At 39.5% G+C, this 20,768-nt stretch overlaps 1 protein-coding gene across 6 annotated transcripts in view; it reads left to right on the forward strand.

Moving 5' to 3' along the window:
- ERG (ETS transcription factor ERG) overlaps nt 1-20,768 on the forward strand; it is a 148,197-nt gene that overhangs the window by 81,392 nt on the left and 46,037 nt on the right. For 2 of the 6 annotated variants that reach the window (XM_075099898.1, XM_075099917.1), the window contains exon 1: nt 1,418-3,787. The exons of 3 other annotated variants lie outside the window; for them this stretch is intronic. In XM_075099898.1, the coding sequence (XP_074955999.1) occupies nt 3,770-3,787 (18 nt within the window). In that variant the 5' untranslated portion in view covers nt 1,418-3,769. Of the gene's footprint in view, nt 1-1,417; nt 3,788-4,050; nt 4,072-20,768 lie in introns of those variants that run through there. One more of the 6 variants, XM_075099925.1, reaches the window with a different exon arrangement.

A 20,768-nucleotide genomic window follows, 5' to 3' on the forward strand; every position in this document is an offset into this window, starting at 1 on the left:
GACAGGATTGTCTTTTACAGTTAGTAGTGGTGTTTAAAATAGCATAAGAAATTATCTCTTTGGAAATATTTTGCATGTGTTTAGGTGAGTACATATTGAACATATTTCTAGTCCATCCTAGAAAGGATTCAAGAAGCAAAACAACTTTTTTCTTTGGAAATTAATCTTCTTTGTTTAGGATCTAGTCTAATCACTTCTTTTGCATGGTCAAACCAAGTCTTTAGGTCTGTACAGGGCCCTGTTGGTTTAAGTAGGCTTGGGTCAGAATAGATTGGATCCTTTGTCTCCAGTCTAGAAAGCTCTTCTCTAAAGAGGGAGCTCTTTAGTCTTATAGGTGGAAGGCACTTAGAGCAGTGTTTAAGCCTGTCTGTATTCAGGAAAGAACTTAAGCACAGCTGTAATTCTAAAGCATGTGCAAAACCCCTGTTTTGATCAAGAAACTTAAGCACATGTGTAATGTTAAGCACATGCAGGAGTGTTTTGTTGCTCTGTGGTTTCTAGATGCAGGCTTCAATGTAGAAAAAGTTCCAACAGAAAGGAGCCTAGACAAATTAGGGTGTCAAGCTTGAGAGAGAAATTAAGGGGGGAAGGGAGTGTTGGGTGACTTGTGTGGATTTTTAATACTTTTTCATGTTTTCATTCAGTTTGTTGACCAAGCTGCATTTTTTTAGACTCAGACAGCATTATTTCAGACAATAGCACAGCTGCCTACCATAACAAAAACATATTTTCTTTCTATTCAACCTCAACAAAATGCAGAAAAGAGAAAAATAGTAGAAGTGTTTGTACTATTTCTCTTTTGCAACTGGATGATGGTGATTTGGTAACCCAGTATTTTCCTTTCCTTACAATACCAAGGTTCTGTCTTGCAATTGGATCAACATAAGCATAAGCACCCAGAAGTCTGCCTGTGGGTATTAGCTTGAAAGTCAAATAAACTTCATTGAATTCTTTGGCACAGGATGTGTGCCAGTTTAAAATGGCAAAATCCTTACCAGGCTGTGGGCTCTGTAAACTTATGTAATAATAGTAGAGCTTAGCAGAGTCTGATATTGCCTGCCTTATGCTTCCAAAAGCCCTATATAAATCAAAAGGAGGTTTGTCTATATGGAGGTAGGCTGGGGAAGAATGGTTACTAAAACCTACTTGTGAATGAATTTGTTAGATCCCATCCGCTGGAGAGCTGAAACTGACACTTGAAGCCTCTCTATATATTTGAGAAAAAAACAAAGTATCATGGGCTTAACTGGAGTGGAAGTCACCCAACTGAAATATTATATAATGCTTTGAAATGTCAAGAAAAAGGTTCTAATCTTTTGGCTGTCTTGCTCATTGTTTGGAGATGAAAAGGGAGGAAATCAACAGCCCCATGACATACAATTACTGTAAATTGCTTTCTTTTCATACTGTTCATAATGAAAATAGGAAAGTTACCAGAAGTTACCTACTCTGCAGAAGCACAGTAATTCAGTGGATGTAGACTGCAAGAAGATACTCAGCAGTGAACACTGTATTTCTGTATGAATCAACTAATGGAGAATATAAACTATCGCACAGCAGTGCTGACTCTGGATTACTCTGAAGTGACTAGAAGGCATCTTTGCAGCGGAAGAAACCAGAGGTTCTTAAACTAAGCTCAAGCTAAACTTGTACAAGGAGTCGATCCTGTGGCACCTCAGGATCCAGACGGGGGTGGGAAAGCAGGGTGTCTGCTCTCCCCTTCCCAGTCTCTCCATTGGGATCTGGAGTCTGCTGGGGGCTTGCTCAGCCCCTTGGGCTGGCTGAGGAGGCCCTGAGGCTTGTGAGGCAGCTGGAGATGAGTTGGGATGCAGGGCCCAACTGGCAGACATACAGCTAAGCTTGAAACAGACACTCCCCAGGGGCAGCTCTGCCAGATCCCAGTTGCACTGGTCCTGTGTCACTCCATTGTGTTCAGAGATTTCCAGCTCTGCGGTCCCCGTGGGACACCTGGAAATGAGGATTTCCAGGAACTAGTGGGTGGCAGAGCCATTCTTGTTAGCAGTGGCATGTGGATGAGCCTTTCTCTGCCCTGCCTCGTGTGAGATGGAGCAGAGCTTGCAGGACGAATGCCCGAGAGCCAAGCAGGAAGCATTTCGTGTCCTCTGGGTGCATCTCTGGAAAAGTGCATGGCCGCGTTTCACCTTCTCCGGGACAGGATAGGAGGGGAAGAGTAAACTGGAACTTACCACTGTCATTGTGTACCATTTGGAAAAAATGCATACCAAATGCCAGCAGTCGTCACCAGTTACAGAACACTCAGATTTTCTTTTCTTTTACTAAGGAGCAGTAGGGGAAGGCATTGGGAGAGGGTGAGGTCACCTGCCTCCACTAAATAATGCTATGACAAGCCATCACTATTTCTTGTTCTTTTCTATCATACCAGAGTCCCTGGTCAGAAAGCAGAACCTTATTACAGTGGGAATTATCTACCCAGCGCTGCGGTGCTTTCAATCAGCATGTCCATGGTTTGAGGTTGTCAAAGGAAGCACTGAGAAATCGTAAACCAGTTAGGGTAGGACAAGCTTTTAAAAATTACAAGGTTATTAAAAAATTAATACATTCTGACTTCTTTTAATTTTCGAGGGTACTGTTTCCAAGCTTTTCTCGCTGAAAGCTCAGAATCTCTTGACACCAAGAACAATGTCTTTTACGAAAACACAAAATGTTACAAAACTCATAAGAGCAAGGGGGTTGTGCCAGCACTGGATCCTGAGTGGTTCTTTACATGTGGACTTTTATGCTGGCTGGTACTGCAGAAACACTTTGCCTTTCTTATTCCCATCCTCTCTCTTTTTTTCTTTACATTTTTCAGTTCAGCACTCCTAAGCAAGGGTCTGGGACAGGGACAGTATTTTGTTTGCACAGCTGGTAGTTTTGGGGTGCCCCATGACTGCCAAGTGCTACAAAAGGACAAATAAAAATATAACACTGAAAAAAAAAGACTATCACACTCTGCCCAGGAAGGGAATTGCCAGTGAAACGATCTCATTTTCATGCATAGATAGAGCTGTGAATTAAAGGAAGAGTGTGGAAAATTTAAGATGCTTTATGGCATTCAGTCATTTGCTTTTGAAATGTACGCCTTTTTGTGGCTTCCTTTCCTCAGTAAGAAAGAGGCATCAAAAAGAAACAATTGTCTCCGATCTACTTGCTGCTTCTCTGAGAAAAAAAGTATGCAAGAAAGTGTCAATAGCTCAAGAATCCAGGAATGAAGTTAATGGACAAATATAGATGTGGTGTAAGCGGGCCTAGACTTCATTAACATATTTGGAGTTACACCCGCTTATACCAAGTCTGGCTTTGGCCCTGAATCAGCAATTCCCCAGTGAACAGACTGCATGAAGCTAGTGCCGAATTTGGCCCATTTCATCTGACATCTGCATCCTGCCTGAAAGTGGCATGTCACACTTGCTGCACATCAGATCACACCTGCCCAGGCAGTCACAGGCAATTGACTTTTTTGTAAAAAAAAAAAAAAAAAAAAAAAATTTAAAAAATTTAGTCACATATCATCAAGAAAAACAACATTGTTTTAGGACTCTTATCTCTTCACTCCCAAATATCCTGTTTCTTCGAGCTGCAGTGGCCAGGACCAATAGAAACCTCTTCCTGCCATTGGCTGACTTCATTTCCCAGAGTTAGCACAATCTCATCCGCTCTAAACAACCTCATCAAAACTTCTTTCTGGTCAGAGCGAAGCAATAATTATTATTAGCAATTATTAGCGATCAATAATCTTGATCACATTATGGCAAGCACTATTAAGGTAAGAAAGGGGTACCTTTTTTGTTGGAATTGTTTTCAGTGGCGTGTTCTTTGGTTTCCTTTATCAACCTAGATAAGTTAGAATTGGGCAACACCCCCACTGCCACAATAGAGGACAACAAGATTTCCTTTGTACTGCCTAGTAAATTTCCTTTTTCCTACTCCAACCATCCGCAAGGCTTAAAAACTTCAAACTCGGAAAAAAAATTGGTTTTTTTAAATTCACTGTTCAGTGCTGTGGATTGCATATGCGAAGCCCTTTTATGAGAGCTTCTGAAATTTCTTGTAGGTATCATTCTGTCAACTTGGATGTGTTTGCGGACTGCCATAAGGGGAGAGGGTGTGCACTGGAAGGAAAGAAGGGGTTCCTAAGAGCACTAAACTTTTGGATACTTTTAAATGTTTCTCTTGTTGATTGGGACACAAGTATTAGCATGCGGGAATGAGAGGCATGAGCTCTTGTTTCTGTCTCATGCAGGTGTTAATTATGTGCTTTTCTAGAAACTCTTATCCTGATGCTTGGGACCTTTCTGAATGTTATTTTAATGGTGGCGGCAAGATCTCATGGGCGTGTTCTTTTTGTTTTAATTTTTTGGTCAATAAAATTATCTTGTTGGCTTATAAATTGATCTCGGTGCATGGTTTGTTTTTTAAGAATGACTTTGCTGAGCTTTTCAGGTTGTGTCACTTAGAAAGTTGAATAAATCTATATGCCTATCTATCTATCTGGTTTTTGCTTCTCTGTATGTTGCAATAGATAGCAGTTACAGATATAGCAATAGCCGTGATTAATTGCAGAAGTATAACTGTAACTAAACGCTTTGGGATAGCAAAACTAATTTTAGGTGAAGAGCAAAAGAGCATGTACAGTGAGGACTCTGCAGCACTGTATTATCAGATTTGGGATCAAGGTATTTGTTTTCTTCTTGGTATTGTGTATTTCTGTACTTTTCTAATTATGCCAGAGATTTAGTAAGAGATAGAGAATAGCAGCGGTGCCTGGCCATTAGCTAAGTGGAGCTGCAGTTTGATTTCTCAGTAACTTCTGCTTAGATATTTGCATTTTAAAGATCATTTGATGCTTTTTGTTATACATTTTGAAATCTGAAAGTCTTGCCTGAAGACAATGTGCTTAAAAAAACTAATGACCCTTCTCTTATTGCAATCACTGATGCTTTCAAGAGGCTGTCTATGGAGACAGAGATCTGAATCTCCTCTGCATTGCTGGCCCGTATCTATTATATGCTAAGCAGCTCCTGAAACAGCTGAATTCCCTTTGGTTTTGCTGCGCAATTCAGAGCACACAGGGCATGACAGGCGCTCTGTGAAAATCTTGAGGTTCGGGGATGTCATGGTTTTAGCTGGGATAGAGTTAATTGCTAAAAGAAGGGCAATGCGCTGAGGTAGTATGCTGTTTTTTGTGTCTATTAGTCAGAAGGCACTGTCAATGTTGACAGGAATTTTTTTATTTTACAAAAATTGTGGTACAATGAGATTAGAAGTTGTATGCATTTTGAGGAGCTCTTACTATTTCTTTTTTGATGTTTTTTATTGGCTGAATTATAATACGGTAAATGATTGTAAACAATATATCAGTGTTATTATTTTACCTTCACCTTACACTTACAGAGGTGAGAAGAGACTGTATGCAGCTGTGTATTATGTAGCCTGCTAATGCAACGCATACGGCAAAGCCTCCTGAGTGGAAAACCATACATTCTTGTGTTCTCATCTGGGAGGGTGAAACTTGCAGGGGGACATAGGCATCCCAGAATGTTGAGGATTTTGGTGCCCAGGGTGCTGGGAAGGCCTTATATTCTGCAGCAAGGATTCTATTTATTCAAGTGCAAAATGTAAAATGACTGGAAAGAAATGACAGGTGCTTTGTACGCTAGATGCAGGAAATGTACCCTGACATGAAGTTAAGCCAGTCCAAAGACATTCAATTCCTCTTCTATACTGAGTATATAGTCATTTAACTGAGAGGATTCTGAAATAAAGAAATTCCTTTTAAAGGCCAAGCGGGTGTTTGTGCTTTTGCTAAAAAGTTATGTTTAGCAAATGTTCTTTTCAATTTCAATATAGTGGCCTGTGTTGTCTGCTGGCAATGGGTAGCTTAGCTATCCCAGTGTAGGCAAGAAGAGGCTGTGGCTGAGGAAGGTGGAAAGCCTTATCTGGGTTCTCTGTGCCAGGAATTCACTTTCTTCTTTAGGGAAGCCATGGAGTCTTTAAATGTCAAAATCGGTTTGCAAATGGCTATGTATTTGTTCTTAACCGGGTGGAAATTGCTCCAAACATATACACATGCAAAGGTGGCCTTCCAGTAAAACTTTGATTCATCCTTTCCGTATCACAAACCTGCAGATGGACCTATGGGACACTTGGGGCTCATGAGAAATCAGACTGGCTTAACCGGGGCTAATTGGTATCTATGAAGGCAAGCATTTGTGTAAGTTTTATGGCACTGGCGTTGACATCATGAACATGGCTTTACTGGGAGATGTGTCTTATCCCCTGCCCTCCTTCTGCTCTACCCTTTCTTTCCCTTCTCCCCATGACAGGGGAAGTGCTGTGGTGGAAGGTTTCTCCTGAGAAGGCGGACGCAGCAATGTCTTTTTCCTAGGCTCTGACATGGATGGCTTACTTTAACTCTGACCTTTACGCTGTGAGAGCGGCCGTACTTGCTCAGGCCAGGGACCTCTCCCTCTGATGGGGAGTGGGGCTGGCTCCCGTGGAGGGCAGCACAAGAAACTGCAGAGAGGAGAGCGGTGGGAGAAGGTGTGTGCCTCCACAGCCATGATTTTGGTTTTACTACGCAGTCCAGGGCTGATATTCCTAATGCATTCGCTTCCCTATACCTGGTGTGCACACGGCTAATCTCACTGTTATGTTTCTTGGCATTTGAAGGATAAAATGGTTTTTTTTCAAGTTTTTCAAGTTTTTTTCAACAGTCAGGATTTCAGCAATAAGGTGACATTTCCTTCTGTCACAGTAGTACCTGACAGATACATGCAGTAGCACAATAGTGCAGGGCGCTGAAGCAGAAGACTATCAAATCAATGCAGCACTGCTAATTATAAGCATCCTACTAGTTACTGTAAATACAATTTTAGAAAATATCAAAGATTTCTGAATTAGGCATCTGTATTTTTTGGTGGGTTTTTAAATAGAATTGAGCAAAAATTGCTGAAGTATTACCTTGGGGTGAAATAAAAATATTTATCCTGAAGGTCATTTTGTATTTTTCCCCATTATCCTATAGTGGAAGAAAGAACATTAAATAGAAAAATACAACCAGAGTTCTACTTCCTTGCCATGTAGCAAGCCTTGTTTTATTTCTGTCCCTGCCTGTCAATACAATTATTCTTAGAAAAGCTATTCAGTAAGTTATCTTGACTTAACAATGACTTATTGATTACACTTGTGGATATTTCTTTTACTCTAATTTACTTCTAAATATGCACACATCCACTTTTTATTATCGTTTTCTAATGTGCTGGTCACATGGAAGCTATGATTTCTGGGAGAAAAAGTCTGTGTGTTTGATAAAAGACAGGAGAATCTTTGTGGTTTCTAAGGATTGAAAGAGTATGGATATACTGATTAAAGCAATATATAGTGGCAAGTTGGTTTTTTTTCTGGTGAGGAATCTTAGTCTGTGCTTCTCTCTATAGTATTGCTTTTCTCTCACTTGTTTTAGAGACTCTAAGTACTCACTGAAATATTTCTAAATCCAAGGAAAGCTGGAGACAGTTAAAAAAAAATCTGTTCTTGGCGTATGGAAATGTTTAAGTCTTTAGAGGCCTGCATCTGCACTGAATCCAACAGAACAGTAATACAGTAATTTGTACTTCTGTTCCTTGCATTAAAAAAATTATAAAGAGTATTCTCTTTTTGTTCTCATCTCGGTTAGCAAATGATCCAATGGTATATTTAACTTTAAGCCTCTAAATACTTCCATTGGCTTTGGTGTTACGACACAACCTTCTTAAAGCTAAGCACACACCTGAGTGCTCTGGTGAATCAGAAGCAAGAACATAAAGAGTGCCTTAAGCCACTTAGCCTGATCTTGCACTCCTTAATTCAAAATTTCGACCAATGTCATGAAGATTTTGTTCCAATAAAGGCAGTAGAAACAGACCTATAATTATTTCCAGGTAAAATAGTATTTCTGACTCAAATACAAATGTACAATTTCAAAGAAGAAATAGTCATATAAGAACAGAAGATATTTTGGGGATTTTTGTGTTGTTTTCTTTTGCTTTTAATCAGCAGTCATTTAACCCAATCTGGTTTGTGGCTACATATGCCAAAATGAAGTAAAATATAAGGATTTTATTTTGAAAATTACGTCCCCAGGCAAGGAACAACAGCTGGAAAATGTGTATGTTTGACTGTCTGAGTTGGTTTGTTTGTTTGTTTTTTCTTAACAAGAAATATATTATCTCTTAAGGAAATGTTTTCCAGCAAGTTCCACAAGTTACAAAAGGCTTTTCAGAAATAATGTTAAAAAAATCAAGTGCTCTTGGAGAATGACTTGCTAAAAGGTAAATACAAAAGTAGTTTGAGAAATGTGAATGCCAAAGGAAGATACTTATTTTCCAAGTGACAGTTTATAATCTAGTAAAAATATATAATGCTGTTCACTCAAAAAGAGGTAGGCTTCATAATGCAAGCCAACAGAATTATTTTGAAAATCAGCAAAGTGGAGAAAAGAAAAAAAAATGGCTTTGTATCACTTGTATTATCAATTTTAACAAAGTAAAAGTGATACAGTAGAACATATCACATGTAGTGCCAAACCTTGTCAAGTTAACAAAAACCTTTTCATTGACTGCAGCGTGGTCTCTATCAGATTCAGTGTTACCTATTTAAAAAATTAATTTCTTTTTATAATTATAGAGAAGCAGAATCATAGAATCATAGATTCTATACTAGCAGTTTTTTACATCATCAGTAATGAAAAGCCAATGGTCTCACAAAATGGCATGTGTTCTAGTCATCCTGCTGTCCTTTATACATATTTGTGTATTATAGGAGTGTTTGACTCTGTTCGAAACACTGACAACGATACAGAAACTTCAAAGCAGGTATGAAAAAGGTGTCAGTCGTTTCCTTAAAGGATTGTGTCTTTATGGTTGAAGGGGTTATTTTAAATATTGTAACCAAGCCTACCTGAGGTTGGATAGTGCTGTGTCCCTCAATTTATTCCCCTGCCCCCCTCAAAAGAAAGACTGTATAATGCTATAAACAACTCATCACAGTGAACAGAGGGAGAGGAAGTTTCAGGAAATGTGGTGAGATTCAGGTTGCAAACATGTATCACAAGGAAGTTGCCTCTGTCCTTGGCATGCATCCTTAGGCACCGGGTTGCTGATTTTTGCTATGCACATAGTCATCCTATTAGAAACATTAAACATTGCTTTCAGGAAAGGGATATTAGCTGGTAAGGAACAAGTAATATTAGTAATGGTTTTTACTACAGTGTACAAACCAGTGATTAGCGCTTCTGGTACTTATCATGCCATAACTCTAATTTCTTTCAAAGCAAAATGAATAAAAGGATAATTATTGTCATTAAAAAGTCACTGAACATTAAAAGGTAAAATGAATCATGAGTAATAGAAATTTTTTAAGGCTAGGCTGAAGGACACACCAAGCAATCATCCACATACAGTGCACCAGGCAAAGGGTCTTTTGGAATGGTGGATTTTGGTAATTAATGAGTGGAAGGAATGCATATGATACGATGTCTCCCTTCATTTGCAATGTATGTTTATTTGTATTGAGTGTACATCTCAACCGATGGGTGGGAAATGGCGTCACTAGGCTGGCGTAACCTTTTCACACTAGGGAAAGAACTGACTGACTTAGTTAAATGTATGTGTTGCCAGGTTAAGCAGTGCCTGATAGATGGGAAGGAAATACAACACCAAATGACAAGGACTGGGTATATGCAAATACCTGCAGGAAGGGGTGGTGAATAACTATTTATGGGAAGTGGCAGAACGCTTTAAAATGACCTACCTGACTCAAGAGAGATGAGAGAGCGAGATACAGAGAAACAGTGCTATAACTGGGAAGAAAGCCACAGGAGACTGGAAATGTTTTGTTCGACAAATCCCTAATTAGACTTGTGCTGAGGGAAAGTAGCAGCTTATTAATTCTACATGGAAGATTATGCATAACTGCAATGCTAGCCTGTAAGATTTTTTTTTAACCCTCATTCTTTAGAGTTGAAAAACATCTTTTTTTAGACGATATGTTTATTACCTTGATAAACAGTAAAATGCTGCCACAGCAATTACCTTGATGATAAAGAGACTGTAGACAGATACTTCCTGCGTTCATTTCCTACCCAGATAAGTCGCCAAAATCAGGGACTACCAATACAGGAAATGCTTTCAATAGGAACTTCCTATATCTTAATATCTAATTCACTGAAAAGATCTAAGCCCTTCTTGTTTGATATAAAGGTAATATTCTGCCTGTTGCTATTTAAACATTTAAGCCACAGTACAGCACATCTGTTTATGTAAAAATTTAAGACCAATGTTGTTAGGTTGAACTATGAAATATCAGTGGTTTTTTCTGCAACGGTAGGAAAAGTGGCCCTGCATTTTACAATACTGCAGATCAGATCCGTCAAAATACATTGTCATTCTGTAAGATGAAGAGCAAGCAACCTCCCTTCAACTCCTTGTTGCCTGCATCCTTTCCTTATTTGTATGCATCACCAAATAAAATATATGTTTCCCTAACCCTTGAGGTGAACTTCTCCAACAAATAGTTCAGAGCATGTTCTGGATATATTAAAGAGCCACAGCCATCTCTTGCAATCCACAGTGACATATATATTCAACTGAAATGACTGAAGTGGAAATTTTGCGTCACTGTACAGAGAAATAAAACCATGACTAACCTGTATGTTTGAACTTCTGCTAAGAAGAGCAAAAGAAAAGTAAACAAAGAGAGAAAACCTCCATTGCTAATCGTAACTTCAGGGTAATGGCTTTCAGGCACATGAATAGAATGAATGAGGATTTATGAAACCTGAAGTGAAATTGGCCAAAATGAAGTCAAGAGTATTTGGCCAGTGGCTTGACTGGGCCCAGGCTTTCACCCAAGTCGTACAGGAACTCAGCCCAAATTTTTTGCATTGTTTTGCCATGATTCCCCTGGAGTCATTCCAGGTTTCTGCCACTGTGACTGAGATTGGTGTCTTAGCCTTTCCCCCTAGAGTAGTCCTTTGCTGTTGTGGCTTCATATACATCGTGCCTTTTCATCTTTGAAGAATAGACCCACATTCAGTTATCTCCTCAGACTACTGCGGGAAAGGCAGTTTTTTAAGTTCATGTTGTTGTCTAACAGGCTGACATCTGAGGTTGGATTTACAGACCCTTCCAGAGACTGCATTGCTTGGAGCTGTCTGATGGGAGAGCCCATCCTATGGGGACCTGACCCAAAAGCCCGGTTACTGCAGATGGGTTCTGCAAGTTGAAGTTTGTTTTGGCAAGTAATTTCCACAAGGCCACATGTGAAGAAGCTCTAGGAAGTTGCCCCTTGGCTTTGGGTTCACAGAGCTGCTGGGGAAATAGATGCCCCATCCTGAAAGCAATGTTCCTGGGACATGGTTAGCCAGCTCTTATCTACTTGCATACATTATTATTATTGTTAGTCTTTGGCATATTCACGTCAGCTTCCCTCATGCGTAAGGTATTCCCTTGGAAGTGCTCGAAATTATTGCTTTTTACTAATCAGATCAACTCACTAAAGTGGTAGCCGGAGACATTTTTCACATGATTTCCATACAACCATTACCTTTTAAAAAATTTTCCTGTGATTTGTCATCAAGGCACCGTTACATGTACCATTTTCACGGAATTCAGAATCTGATTGTTTAGTCTACGTAAAGGGGGAAAAAAGAGGGGGATCCTGTGCCTTTAATGTTGTTTATAACGGTTGGACAGAGCTTGTCAGGTGAAGGTTAATTGCTCTCCAGTTAAAGCAGTTCTCTGCACAGATGGGTTATCAGGGCTGAACACTCGTTACAAGATTAATCTCATTTCCGACAAGACTTCCCTTTCCTTCAACTGATTTTTGCTCAGCCATTGGACCTGTCACCAGCCGTTAAAAGAAGGGTGGGTTACCTCTGAGATATTAATGCTTGTGTGCAGTGAAACAATACAAAGTGTGTGTCATATCGGTAGGGAACATCTTTAGGAGACAGCACATTTCAGTGCTGTTCTGAAGGTCGAGATTCATAAACAACAGAAACAATCAGAACATTTGTATTAACCCTCTTAATGAACACAAACTCTGACTGAATCATCTGTAGGCTCCTTTTTCATGTTCATTCTCTTCTAAATGTGGTATTTTTTCAGTTCCAAAGGTGCATTATTGTTGAAAATTTTAGTCAACAAAATAGCCACTTGTGAGATGTGGAACCTGGGACTACGCTTCTGTCCAGTCGACTAACTGATGAATGTGGCCGCTTCAGTTAATGCTTCTTTCAGCAAGAGGAAATATAGCACAGTGGCCACTCGAAGAAATTCAAACTTTGCGAGCTTTGTCTTGGGTTCTACAGTAAGCCTGTTGAGTTTTCCTTTTTCTCTAAGCTGGAGTAAATCAGAACTGGATCCACTATATCCAATGGGCTACAGAGGCATAAGATGGATGTAAAGTGAAAGGAGAACCAGGCACATCATGTTCTTAGCATAATTGCCTTGCTAGCCCAGACTGCAGCAGATCTGCCAGTCCAGGGTGATCCTGGATGGTTATATGGACTGAGTTCAAGAAGGCTATGGCACAAACACAGAAGTCTCGCTGGAGTTCTGGGTTTATTTCAGGAGTTCTGATACAACCAAAATAACACAACTCGGCAAAAGTGTCTGGCTGCCAAGTTTCTTCCATGCAGCTTTAGTCAGTAAATTCCAAAACACTAAACAAATATTCAAGGCAACAAACAGGGTAGCTCTTATGTTTCCTCAGAGTTTCCTGTCCTGGCTTTGGTTCAACATGATCCTGTCGATGGTGCTGAGTCTCTCCATTGACTTCGGTGAATTTTGAATCAAGCTGAGTTGCCCCAGCCAAAAAAGCAAGCTCTGTGGAGGGTCGCAGGCAGCAGAGTATTCATTGAATGGCTGTTGTAGACGTGATCCATCAAACCGTACAGATGCATGCTGAACTGAAAGCGTCTGAGCTGTTCCACTGATGTTTTAGATTATGGGTGTGCAAACGTGCCTTATTGTGCTGGGCTCTGCAATGGCGAGGTGTTGGCCCCCACTTTCTTTTTATTGAACTAATAAGACAAATCCAGCACATTTTATACACCTGAAAGGACAGAGGTGTCTGCACAAGTACAGCATTAGACATTAAGTAGTAAGGAGACTTATGTCCAGTTATTTCTTCTGATTTGGAGTGAAAATATAGGAAAAGAATACAGAGAGACAGATCATCGTCCTTGTCTGATAGATACACAGCAAAAAAGGCATTTTGTTTCCATGCATAGGGCTCCTACATAGTGAAAAGAATAAATTTGTAGCAATGGTAGTGATATTGGTCAAGAAACAGTTATTCTCCTGAAAATGTTTCAGTGAAGGTCTTTGCTGAAACTGTTTATTTTTAATATGTGGTTTATAAACATTTAGCAAAACTAATATTACCTGAAAAAATAGTTTTTGTTAGAAAACTTCATTCTACAGCTTCTGTCAATTTCTTAATTTTCTTTTTTGTTTTCTTTTAATCATCAGAGTAGTCTAATAAATTCACTGTGGAATTCTTAGGGTTCTTTTAATACTGGTGAGATTAAAAATAAATTTTCCTTTGATTGAGAATCCACAAGTTTTAAGGAAATGCACTCACTATAGTTATAAAGCTGAACTGGAAGGTAGACAGGAATGTAACCTCTGGATGTCATACTCTTCAGCAGCATGCATTCAGAGCCAAAGAAATTTAAGTAAGTGGATTCCATTACTGATTCTAATAAGATAGAAAAAGTGCATAGTAAATCTTTACAATCCCAGCTAAATCATTGGTGCTTTATGCCAAAGGAGGCAAGTTTAGCAGAAGGTCTTTAAATGGACCAGGTTGACATTTCAAAAAAAAAAAAAGAAGGTCCCTTGGGTTAAGTTGTTAAATTTCTGCTTATAGCTCTGAAAAAAGATTTTGGTTTTCCAAGGTGCTGATCAACTAGAGAGTGCCCGCTGTTTCTGCTCAGTGAGACTTTGGATGGATTTTTGAAGATGGACTACTTGCTCACAATTGGAATGTGTTGTTATGCCACTTACCTGCTTTCACTGAGGTGAAAATAAACCCTCTACTTAGTTCATACTACCTTCCTAGAGTTTTCTTTTTTTTTTTTAATCAGAAAATATCCAATGTTTGTAATATCACAAGTAAAGATAATGCACATCTATATATCTTAGTAGCAATTTTCTTTCCAAATATTACAACTTCGGGGGCTTGAAGGCTTTTATGACACTGGAGAGGATCAATTAAGAGGGCTGGTAGATTGCTTGAAAAGGTCATCAGTAAGTGGGGTGTCTGGGAGTCCCAAGGCATTGTTTTCCTTTTCTTTCCCTAGCTCATCTTCTGCCCCTTTCCTTAGTGAAAAGACAAGGCCTCAGAGAAATTCAGAAGGTTGAATAAGAAGACAAGGGAAAATATTACAAAAGATTCTACACTAGAGTTTTGAGGTGGAGGTGAGGAGCAGCGTGATACAATATTGAAATTAAGGTGACAATAAGGAATGTTACAATTTTTGTCAGTAAAAATTATTGAGAATTCATGACATGGTGACATGAGCTTAAAAATAATGGAATTTCAGGGAATAATATATGTTACATTGTTCATCTTCTTACCTTTTAAACCTTGAAATTAACAATTTCTTAGCTGAAATGAAAACTAATAGTCTTAGGTTTTCAGCTGACTCTAGAATTTAGGTTCAAAGGAACCCAAGGTTCAGTAAGATCATGAAAGTTGGCAGCTACAGTTGCTAAAAAGGAAGCTTGATAAATCCTCAGAATTAACTCTCTTAAAATCTTAGATAAGATAAAGCAAATAGGATTGGGATGATGCTGAAAATGGAACTTCTAAATTTGATAATGACACTGAAATTAGATGCTGACCAGAAGCAGGAACAATGCAATTTGCTTCAAAGTAATTTACAAACTACTGCATAAGCAATTGAAGCAATAATAATTAGTGCTGGTCAGTGCTGCAAAAAAAACAAAGTGAAAGGTGGGAAAACAATATCTGTCAAAGAAGTACTTTGAGCCATGACGTTTCCTAAGGAGGACAAAGTTTTAGACTTTTTGAAACTATCAGCTTAGTATACAGGGGACACTAGGAGAAAAGAAAAACAAAGTGATTATACTCTGAATTTTCATGACAGTGAGTATAAACTGTAATCTCCAGTACTTCAGAGACCATTTACAATCACCAGACTTGTGTAAATAAATGAGAATGTGACCAAGCAAAGGAGAACAGAGGCCCAAACTTCCAAAAAAGTCTAGCTTTGCAAGCAAAGAAGTCCTACACAAAACACCACCAAAGTTTCTGTATTTTTCCTGTGAATTAGCCAAATGCCCAGAGAATTCAAAGCCCGAAGTACAAGCTAAAAATTTGCATTTGCTTTTACAGAACAGTGGGCAGCTGTAGAAGACTCTTTTTTGTGCAAACACTCTGAGCTTCTTGTATTAAATATGGCTGGGCTCAAGCGGCCAGCTCTGCTGCGCCCTTCAGCCACAGCCTGGCAGAGGCACTGTGCAAAGGCCACTGCCATCCTCTGGGAGATCACCACTGCTGGAGCAGGAGTGGTTGTGCTGCTCTTTGCAACAAGGAAATGCCTTCCTTTACAGGCAAGTTGTGTTAGGGCAAAGACAAGTACTTCCCTACCTGCCTTGTACTTAGCAAATGGCAGAGCAAGTCATCTCCCTGTTCCAGGGGATGCGATGCCTATGGTGGTCCCAGCACAACTCTGGAAATGATACACAAGGAGTTCTCCTCAGTTCATACATGTGAATGCATTCTCCTGATCACATATATCGTTTCTGGGGCAAGTCATTTAGCAAAAGGCTTAGCATAACATGTCAGAGATTTATGTAAGACTATTTGTAAGCTCAGCTGGCTCAGAAGTATACTGCACTGTGATTCCCTAGTTTGTCCTACTGCTAGAAGGTCCTTACAGAGCTGGCATGAAAATTATATTCAATCAGCCACTGTGTTTTTCTAAGCTATATCTTCTGTATTTGCTATAGTATGAACATGTTAATATCCATCCAGTCTATTCCAGTCTGTTATCCAGTGTCTCCACTAAATACCAAATGCTGCCTCTATCTTCTTTTACGTGACAGGAAATTCAATGCAGAAGTTCGCAATAGAAGTATGGTTTTTTTTTTTCCCCTTTCTCTTTTAGTATTCCTTTCTGATTTACTTTGTAAGCATCCTAGAGCCCGTGGGTTTGCTGATCAAATGTCAAAACCTATCTCTAAACTAAAATTAGTATTTTTTTAAAAGTTAGTTTTGTACACTGCGCCAAAAAATCCACCTCATTTTTCTCCATATATTGAAGTCTTACAGTGCTAAGCAATGGATAGTCTTTACTATAAATTGTAACCACTGTGGATATCTTCAGCACACCAAAGTCTTCATGAACATTACCTCGACTGCCTCTGATTTTCTCAGTTTCTGTGGTTGAATGTGTTGTACTCAATGCCTTCCCAGTGCTCCAGCCACCAGCAGAATCCTTCAGTCTCAAAAGACTTCAGCCTATTTTTTAATCGTCCATATTCTTTCCTTCCCTAGATTTCTTTGATGTCATTTAAGACTACTTCATCTCTTCCTCTGCTCTCTTTTGCTCAGATTGCCTTTTCTCTGCTTTAGGTAGTCCTAAACTGTTCTGAAGGACAGAGCTCGTGTCATACTGTCTGTCTCCTCAATCTTCACATAAACCTCTTACACTCCTTTCCACCAGAAACACAATTCACCTGACTCTGCAAATTTCAGTACTTTGTTTGTATGGGAAAACATTGCCCTCTGAATGGTGAAAACACAGGAGGAAAATACCCTCCTCTTTGTATAATCAGTAGCCCGCTAATTACTTCTGTTGTTGCTGGCTAAGTACAGGACATTTTGCCTTTTTTAATTCCCATGTTGTAAGCACAGTGGGAACAGGGAGTTATGTAGCACCAATGAGTCAGAGCAGGTTCTGTACATGCGTGGTGTGATGGCTAATGACTTGGGCAGAGGAGTGGAGGGGAGGCTTTTCAGTTGTATCCACAAATCCACAGTGTGACTTCAAAAATCACTATGTATTTTCAAAAACAGCTACTTTTTTTCAGGTTCCCATCCTGAGACATTTTTGTTTTGATTATCAGAGCTTTTCTATTTCCCACAGAATTGGTGTCATTACTAACCTCTCCACACTTTTAATCTGGTGTGAAACGGGGCATTATACTACTCAGCTGCTAAAATTTCATAAGCTGCCACAAAGCTCAGTTAATGCTGAAGTTGTTCTAGTGCTTTGAGAAATATCTATAAATTAAAGGCTGTTAGCTCTTATTTATGAATAATTCTATTTTTATCAACAGAAGTGCTGATATAAAACATCAGTGTGGAATGCAAAACTTCTAGCTACCAAATTTTAAAATGAGTAGTATAGTTTTCTTTGCAAGAATTGATGATTTCCCTGACACCTAGAAAATACTCTAAGAGTTAGAAAAATATCCTTAGGGATTGTACAAGAAATAGAGATCAGGACTTCAGACTTTGAAAATGGCATAAATAAGAACTGAATTTTCAAATGCTGATTAAAAAAAAAAACTATTTGTGCATGTAACAAATGTAATATTTAGTGTAGTAACATACAAAACCTATCAGTAGAAAAAGTAGAATGCCAGAAGATGTGGCAGGAATTTTAAAAGTTTCTAGCAAACTTTTTCTCCACAGTCGTGACTGAAGTCTGAAGCTTCAGAGGGTAATAAACAGCTTTAAAACATGCCTGGTCAGTGATGAAATACTCAACATGAGGAAGCAAAAATCTTCCTGAAGCCTTAGATCTGTTTTCCATATTCTTACAAAAGAGTTGGTTTCTAAAGATCTGTTTTCAATTTCAGTGTTACTGGAAGTATCTTATAAGAAAAGAGTTCAGAACCTTTTATATATTTAAAAGACATTCAGAAGAGTCAGCATTCTCTTATTAAAACCAAGTACATGTTTCTGTTGACTCTGATGGAACAAAATTAGTTCTCATTGAACAATTTAAAATAATTTTGTTTTGGTAAAAATAGTTTGAAAACCTAAGCAATCACTTTGTATTTGGCTGGCTGCAGAATTACAGTCTGGAGAAATCTGTGCTTTGAACAGATGCCTAGTTCAAAGATGGATACCTGAGGCTGGGCACCTACATGTATGTGTGCATTATAACTGTTTGCTTGACTTGCAAATGTATTGAACACCCACAACTACAAAAGCCTCATTAACTGGATGTGTTCCAGATGAATTGAATGATATATTAAGAAAACTCTAAGACTTTCCTTGGTCAAATTCCAGTCTTCAGTCTGTCAGGCTCTCAGAGGGAAAATAAAACATAAAAAGCCCACCCTCCTGCTCTCACGTCAAGTACTCATATCGACTTACTGTTGCCTTTGGCTTACCTCAGCTGTTGGCAGCTCCTGACTTTATCAAAAGGCAAGCCCCAACATTGCAATAGGGCAGGAGGATTCTGCGCATGAGGGGTGAAAGCCATCTTCCCTTTGGTGGGACACGATGCATTAGGGAATTTGCCCCAGCAGGAGCCTGCAGGATACTCCATCCCACCATGCATAGGTATCTATAGCAGGGAAGGTCTGGGCCTGATGGGGGAGCACAGAGGGGCACTGTTAGTACCATACATTGCGTTTGCTCCTGCATATTCTCTCCATTGTGAGGTCCAGGGATGGTCCTGAGCAGTCAAAGAGCATCCAAAAGCGGAGAGATCCCTCCAGTTTCCCCCTTGCTGTTGTGACCTTGACACAGAAAGGGAGATCGGTTAGAGCAGAGCCAGAGAAAGCAGCTGCAGAAGGAGCCTGGACAGGGATGAGTCGTTTGTATGGTTTTAGCTGGGCTTCCTCCAGACTGTGCTGAATAGCTCTTTGCTCTTCTTTTCCCCTTACTCAGTCTTTTCTCTTCACCTCCACTCCAGTTCTTGCCCGCCTTACAGAGTAGCCTTTCATTGTTTATTATCTTCTGCATAGCTCATTGAAATTGAATAATAACCTGTGGCGCAACCACGACAGTCACAATGGTCACACTATGCACTTAACTTGTGCTTTGTATCTATTTCCCTCTGCTTGGGTCCCTTCTGTGTTAGCTGCAAGCATTTTGTGACAGGGTCTATCTATGATTTGCCTCAGTTCTGTGCCCAAGAGAGCAGAGTCCGTTTCTTTCTTGCGTCTAGCACTGCATAACATTCATGGTTAGTAAATACTGTTAAGGCATTTGAAAGGTCCTGTTTGCTGCAGTACCACTGCAATTTTGAAGTCCACAGTAGGAAGTCAGCACATCGTGACATGAGTGTTGCTCCATATCTCCTTCTCTGTAGACTACACCTTTCATGGTAATGCCAAGATCTTGCTCATACATGGCAGTGTTTTGGACTGTGGGTTTTAATTGCAAGTGATTGCAAAGACTGTGTTTTTGCATCTTTTATCAACAGAAAAAAGAAAGGAACCACCCTTTTCACTGCAAAAGCAGGGTCTCCCTACCTAAAGATTTCAAAGCTAGTCAGATTCTTGATTTGGAGAAAATCATTCCAGTTGTGTTGATTCTACAAATGTTTCTTTCTTACTTGCATAATTGTCATGGACAGCAAGGCTAAAACAATTTGTTCCGTATTTACTTTTATTCCTTCTTTCTGCTTTTATATCCTTGACAAGCCAAATATGGAATCAGGATTTAGAAATGGCTTGGTGACATTTATCATTGACTTTTATCCTGTGTCTCAGTGACTGATACACATTATACCTATGAGAGTTTAGTGTATGGGTTTTCTTGGTTTATTGAATACTGGGAACCTTAGAGATTGCTCAGGTCAGCCAGGAACTAAATCAACATGATCTTCTGGTTTTCCCTTCTTACAGAACAACATGTATCATTTTGCTTTATTTAGTCCATGCTTTCATTTTATTAGATTGCAGAGAAGCATAAACGGTGTCTGTTTACATTCCTTACTGATTCAACTTGAAATTATGACCAAGTATGGCTTGAGTAGTCTATAAAAAGATATGGTAGTTTCTGGCTGTCAGACATAGAAAGGTGTTCCTGGAAGCTCAAAACCCAGAGTGCAAATCAGTTAGCCTTCTCGATGATTTTGAAACCTCAAATCCTTTGAAATAGTTGGCAACTTGCCCGTTGCATATTTACAGTTACACAACTCTTCCTCTCTGTGAGTTTTAAAAGTTCCTCCTTCCTTTTTTCTTTAAGTCCCTTGGCAGCATCAAAACAGCTTCTCTCCCTCTCTCAGTCTTTCCCCTCTCCCCAGCCCTCCCCCCTCTAGCTTGCTCTCTCCTTGGTATGGCACATTGTTCTGTGGAAATGGGTTGTTTTGAGTTCACACTTTGTTTTCCTGCTGTTTTTCTGGGAAGCTGGACGTGGCACAAAAGATATGGGAACAGCTTGTAGGAAATGGGTTTGTTTGGGGAAACAATAAAGGAGAAACAGCCCGCATAGCTCTCCTGTATGTTTGAAAGCATAGCATACAGTATATAAGGACATTTCGGGGGTCATTGAAAAATACAGTCAATATCAGAGCTGCAGAGCATGATTTTAGCAAGAGGGATAACGTTGGTAATGACTAGTTCAGAAGAGACACTGCTACAGGGAAAAACTGCAGGATTTTTCGTGTCACCACATCAAAGATCACCACGTGCGTTTTCCTTTTCTTCTTCACATCTATAATTAAAAATGGGCCACAACCTGTTTCTGCTGCATACTAGATGCAG

Source organism: Phalacrocorax aristotelis, chromosome 1 (assembly GCF_949628215.1).
Source record: "Phalacrocorax aristotelis chromosome 1, bGulAri2.1, whole genome shotgun sequence".
Lineage (NCBI taxonomy): Eukaryota > Metazoa > Chordata > Aves > Suliformes > Phalacrocoracidae > Phalacrocorax > Phalacrocorax aristotelis.